Below are 6,376 nucleotides of genomic sequence, written 5' to 3' on the forward strand. Positions count from 1 at the left end.
CTTGTACAACATTGAGAGAAGATATTTTGATGGCTTTATAAATTCATAAGTTTCATAAAAATAAACTGCACTTATTTAAATTAAATAATTTTATAAGATTTGACATTTTTATATACTTGTGAAACCATCACTATAACCAAGATAATGAATATAAGCATCTCCCCCATAGTTTCTTCATGTCTTTTTGTAATCCTTTCCTCAACCTTCTTCCCACCTGCCATTCCTGTTTGAAGGACACACTTCTGTCATAAATTAGTTTGCACATTTTATAATTTATATAAATGCAATCATACATACTCTTTTTTCTTGTTTCTTTCTATCTGCATAGTTATTTTGAGATTCTTCTATGGTCTCTTAAATTCCAGTTGTTCATTCTTTTTTCTTAAAGATCTTATTTATTTATTTTTAGATAGGGAAAGGGAGGGAGAAAGAGAGGGAGAGAAACATTAATGTGTGGGTGCCTCTTGCACACCCCTTACTGGGGACCTAACCCACAACCCAGGCACGTGCCCTGACTGAGAATCAAACTGATGACCCTTTGGTTCACAGGCCATCACTTAATCCACTGAGCCACATTAGCCAGGGCAAGTTGCTCATTTTTTTGTTGTTGCTAAGTCATAAGTATTTCATCATAGAGAGATAAAATAATTTATTTATCTGTTCACCTGTTGGTATACACTTTCTTTTTTTAATACATTTTATTGATTATGCTATTACAGTTGACCCATTTCACCCCTTCACTCCCCTCCACCCTGTACACCCGCTCCCACCCACATTCTCTCCCTTTAGTTCATGTCTATGTGTCATAAGTGCTTTAGTTTCTACATTTCTCATACTGTTCTTGCCATCCCCCTGTCTATTTTCTACCTACCATCTATGGTACTTATTCTCTATACCTTTTCCCTCTCTCTTCTCCTCCCACTTCCCTATTGCTAAACTCCATGTGACCTCCATTCCTGTGATTCTGTTCCTGTTCTAGTTATTTTTCTTAGGTTGTTTTTGTTTTTGTTTTAGGTGTGGTTGTTAATAATTGTGAGCTTGCTGTCATTTTACTATACATGTTTTTTATCTTCTTTTTTCTTAGATAAGTCCCTTTAACATTTCATATAACAAGGGCTTGGTGATGATGAACTCCTTTAACTTGACCTTATCTGGGAAGCACTTTATCTGCCCTTCCATTCTAAATGAAAGCTTTGCTGGATAGAGCAATCTTGGATGTAGGTCCTTACCTTTCATGACTTGGAATACTCCTTTCCAGCCCTTTCTTGCCTGTAAGGTCTCTTTTGAGAAATCAGCTGACAGTCTGATGGGAACTCCTTTGTAGGTTACTGTCTCCTTATCTCTTGCTGCTTCTAGGATTCTCTCCTTCTGTGTAATCTTGGCTAATGTAATTATGATGTGTCTTGATGTGTTCCTCCTTGGGTCCAACTTCTTTGGGACCCTCTGAGCTTCCTAGACTTCCTAGAAGTCTATTTCCTTTGACAGATTGGGGAAGTTCTCCTTTATGATTTGTTCAAATAACTTTTCCAATTGTTGCTCTTTCTCTTCTCCTTCTGGTACCCCTATAAGTCGGATGTTGGCACATTTAAAGATGTCCTGAAGGATCCTAAGCCTCTCCTCATTTTTTTGAATTCTTGTTTCTTCATTCTTTTCTGTTCAATTATTTCTTTCTTCCTTCTGGCCCACTCTATTGATTTGAGTCCCAGTTTTCTTTTCATCATTATTGGTTCCCTGTGCATTTTCCTTCATTTCACTTAGCATAGCCTTCATTTTTTCGTCTAATTTGTGACCAAATTCAGCCAATTCTGTGAGCATCTAGATCACCAGAGCTTTGAACTGTGCATCTGGTAGGTTAGCTATCTCTTAGTCACTTAGTTGTATTTACTGCGGAGCTTTGATCTGTTCTTCTGTTTGGGCCATTTCTTTTTGTCTTTATGCACCTGTTACATATGAGGGGCAGAGCCTTAGGTGTTCACCAGGGTGGGGTAAGCCACTTGGCTGGGTTGTAACACTGTATGTGGCAGCGGGATCCAAGAGGGAACAATGGCACTTGCTCCACTCTCTGTCAGATCCCAGTATCCTCCGCAGGTTCCCCCAAGCAAACTGGGCCCTTCTGGTGCTGATTCCCATATGGGTGGGCTTGTGTCCATTCCAGGACCCTGGGGGTCTCTCCAGTGAACTCTCCCATAAGGCTGGAGTCTCTCCCTGCTCCTCAACCCCCACAGATGTTTTCCATTGGTGTTTCAAGGCCTTATTTCCCTGGTGCTGGGACCCTGGACTGCGCAGTCTGTCTCACTCCCCAGTTTCACCTGGTTTATTGGCACACGAATGTGGGACTGCCCGGTTAGTCAGCCACCTTGCACGTAGTGTCTCTCTTCACAATCGCCACCTCGCTGGGTCTGCCCATTGCCACCCTGCACCCGGGGTCTGCCAGCCACCACCTGTGCACCCAGGGTCCACCCACTGCCATCTTGTGTGCCTGGTGCCACAGGTTTTTGTGCTATGACCCCTCTCTGTCAGGCCGTCCAACTCCGCCCCACCTACTGGTCTGGATGAATATGTCTATTTTAACTCCTTGGTTTTTGGACTTCCATACAGTCCAATTTTCTGTCAGTTCTGGTTGTAATTTTGTTTCTAAATTGTTGTACCTTATTTTAGTTGTGCGAGGAGGCACAGTGTGTCTACCTACACCTCCATCTTGGCCAGGAGTCCTGGTGTATACTTTCACTGGGCCCAGTTTGTGACTGTTACAAATAAAGCTCCTATGAAGCTTTTGTATAAGTTTTTTTAAAAAAAAAAAACATATGCTTCCTTTTCTCTTTGATCAAGATCTGAGAGTAGAATGTCTGAATCATACAGTAGGTGTACATTTGACTTTGCTCACCTTATTTGTTCTAGTAGCTTTTTTGTAGATGCCCTTTAATTTTCTATTCCAACAATTGTGCTATCTGTGAATAAAGATAGGTTCCCTTCTTTTTGAACTGTGTATCATTTGTTTCTTTCTCTTGCTTTATTGTACTGGCATCAACCTTTAGTATAATATTAAATACAAGCAGTGAGAACCAAATTTCTTTTCTTATTCCAGAACATAGCAGGAAAGCATTTAGTCTTTCATTATCAAACATGACATTTGATGTAAATTTTTTGTAGAGGTCCTATACCAAGCTCAAGAAACTCCCTTCCATTCCTAACTGGCTGGGAATTTTTAATGACAATTGGAGGCTGGATTTGTCAAATGTGTTTTTCTGCACCTACTAAAGCTACTGTAACTAAGTGATCATCTACTCTTTGTCAATCTCAAGAATTTATTGATGAATTGTCACAACAAAATATTAAAGACATCACTCTCCCAGTTAACATAAAATGAAACAAAGCTTACAAGTGTTTACAAAGCACAGTGCAGAGCTAATAATTTTGAAAACAGAACTCTCTCATAGCAAAAACCTGTTCCCTGTTTTCTCACTATAGATTATTTTCAGAGAAAATTTCAAAGAAAGACTAGAGGATAGAAAAATTACTTCTTGATCCTCAAAATATCCTATGAAAGTACATTAAATTTTTATTTGTGCAAATAATTAAATAATTGCAGGTTTGGCTTTTTTACAAAAACAAGAAAGAAAACATCTTATTAAGGATGCAAAACTGCAATTCAGGAGTTAACCACTACATCACTAGGATCTTGACTATTTCTTTCCAACCAATTATTAGGCACCTGACTTGAGCAATGCCCTGTAGTGAGGGTGACAAATTCTCCTATACATTTGCACACCAGGAAATTGAAACTTCATTCATGGCTAGTGATGGCTCTTTTTCTCTGTTCCTTTAAACTTGCTTGTGATAAAGCAGTCTAGACCACAGTTCTTGAAACTAATCAGTATAAATGTTCCTCAGAAAATTTAATTAGACTTGTCATATAATCCAAAATCTACTTCTGTGTACATACTAAAAATTGAAAGAATTTGGGCATATACCAAAAATGTTGCTATATTCATATGCATGTTTCCACCAAAAGGTGGAAATAAAACAAATTTCCATCAACACATGAAGGGATAAACAAAAAATGTGGTATGTACGCATACTAGAATATTATTCAACCTTAAAAAAGGAAGAAATTCTGACACATGCCACAACATGAGTGAACTTTCAGGACTATGCTATGTGAAATAAGTAACAATATGACCAATATAACATAATTCTACTTTTATAAGGTATCTAAAATAGTCAAATTCATAAAATGAAGAAGTAAAAACATACTTGCCAAGAGCTGCAAGGAACAGGGCATGGAGAGTTATTGTTTGCCAAATATATCTTTCAGTTTTGAAAAAAGGGAATTCTTTTCATGTTCATTTGAAGATGAAAAGAGTTCTAGAGATAGATGGTGGTGCTGCTTGAACCACAATGTAAATGTATTTACTACCACTGGATTATACATTTAAAATTTTTAAATGGTTAAGATTTATGTTAAAATGGTAAAAAATTTAAATTTGAAACATTTTTAAAAGACACTATTTCTGCTTCTGAGATACAAATATAGGAGTGAGTTACAACTGCAAGATCATTTATGAAAGATATATTATCATTCATATTTTATGGTCCTGAAACAATAGGGTTAGAAGTACAGGTGGAAATAGGAGAAAATGAGAATTTTGGATTGGGAAACATTGATGAACAAAGAGGGCATGGATGTGTACAAATGAGCCAATGATGACAAAAAAATGCTTTTGGAGGAGTGGTGAAGTGAAGGGCAAGATTAGAAAAAGAAGACAATTCACAATCTGCTTCTGCACAATATCCCCCCAGAGCCACTAATTACTGATTATTTTATGAGTAAGACTGGTGGAAGGCAGGTAAATTCACATAATGGAAATAAGCACTTCTGTGCTACAAAGTTAATAAGATAGAAAGAGCATTGGTACAGAGCTAGCCACATCATAGTCACCTTAGAAAGTTAATCACAGTACCCTTAACCCAACTAACAAATCTAAATTAAACTAATTTGTTGAACAGTATGAAACAGCATAATATACAAAACAAGGGAACACACACAAAAATTTCATGGCCTTCCTTATTCAAAACAATATCTATAACATAAAATATACTCAATAAATATTTATTGAACAAATTGGTCTGAAAACTTTACAATACCACAGACTTTTACCAATGTTCAGATTCAGATGTTTCTGAATTTCCTTAGTTAATTCTTCTAAAATCACTATCTCACTAAATGGCAAATGTTTATTGTGGTTGTTCCTTGTCTTCAATTAATAATTTCAACTTAAATTTTAAAGGATATGGATGTTTTCAATGAATGATAACTCTACACACAGCCTATGGAACTAAGGAGGTATTTTCATAGAGTGCTTTCCTCAGTCATCTTACACCTGTGCTACCACAGCCCTGGCCACTTCCTGACTGTGCTGACAATTCCTGGCCTTGGTCCCTACAGCAGGTGAATGCATCAAGGAGAGTCCTGGGGTTTTGGGTCACCTCCTTCCTTCACACCTCTCACTGTGCGCTCACTCAGGGCACAGAAATATACTGCAGAGTCCTCCAGCTGTGAAGGTGAGATGACAAGGTTGATGGAATGGCTTCCTTTCTGAAACATCAGTGAGTAGTGACCTTCTGTGGCATTTTTCTGGTTATAGGAGTCCTGACGAATAAGGAAAATCATCACCCCATTGCTCAGCTGCTTGTACCAGAAGAGGCTAAAAAGACTAGCACTGGTGTCATATGTGCAGTCCAGGGTTACAGCCTTCTTCTCCTGCACTAACTTTTCTGGTTGGCCTTCAGTTACCTTCTGGGCAATACTGGATCCTAAAGGGAAGAAAAAAAAAAAAACAGAAAGTCTGGGGATAAATGGTATGGAATGAAAAAACTATTTTTCACATCCCACCACTTCTTCTTCCAAGAGTACTTATAAAACACTGCCTGGACCCCCAGTACTTAGGTCATAAAGGAAATCCATTCCAACTGGGGCATGCCTACCTAGCCATATTGAAGCCAGGGCCACCTTCAGAAGGTTGAAGAGCAACATCTTTGATTCCTTCCACCACTGGGTAATAAATATCTTCTTGTGCTTCTTCAGTTTCAGGGCCCTACAAAGTGAGGTGACTCTGACAGGAAGAGAAGAAATGCTGGGTTGTGTGCTGCTGCTGCCCCAGAACAGGAAACAGGGTTTCCTGGGGCAGCCAGTTGCTGTGGGTCACGTCAGCCTTCTCTGTGTACCAGCTGAGAGTGTCACCCAACCAAACTTTTCCTTTTACATTAACAACTCTTAATTTTAAAACAATTACATCTAAAAAAATGAGTAAACTTGTATATTGAATAGACTGATTATTTGACTGACTGCTGTGTTCCGTCATTGTATCTGTGATGA

General features: G+C 38.3%; 1 gene segment (V, D, J or C); it reads right to left on the bottom strand.

The window, feature by feature from the left end:
* Positions 1–5,458: 5,458 nt before the first annotated feature.
* On the bottom strand, positions 5,459–6,142 carry LOC114492099. The segment is given in 2 exon segments: positions 5,459–5,814; positions 5,986–6,142. Coding segments are annotated over 2 exon segments (405 nt in total).
* Positions 6,143–6,376: the final 234 nt, after the last annotated feature.

This window comes from Phyllostomus discolor, chromosome 1 (assembly GCF_004126475.2).
Source record: "Phyllostomus discolor isolate MPI-MPIP mPhyDis1 chromosome 1, mPhyDis1.pri.v3, whole genome shotgun sequence".
NCBI classification, from domain to species: Eukaryota; Metazoa; Chordata; class Mammalia; order Chiroptera; family Phyllostomidae; genus Phyllostomus; species Phyllostomus discolor.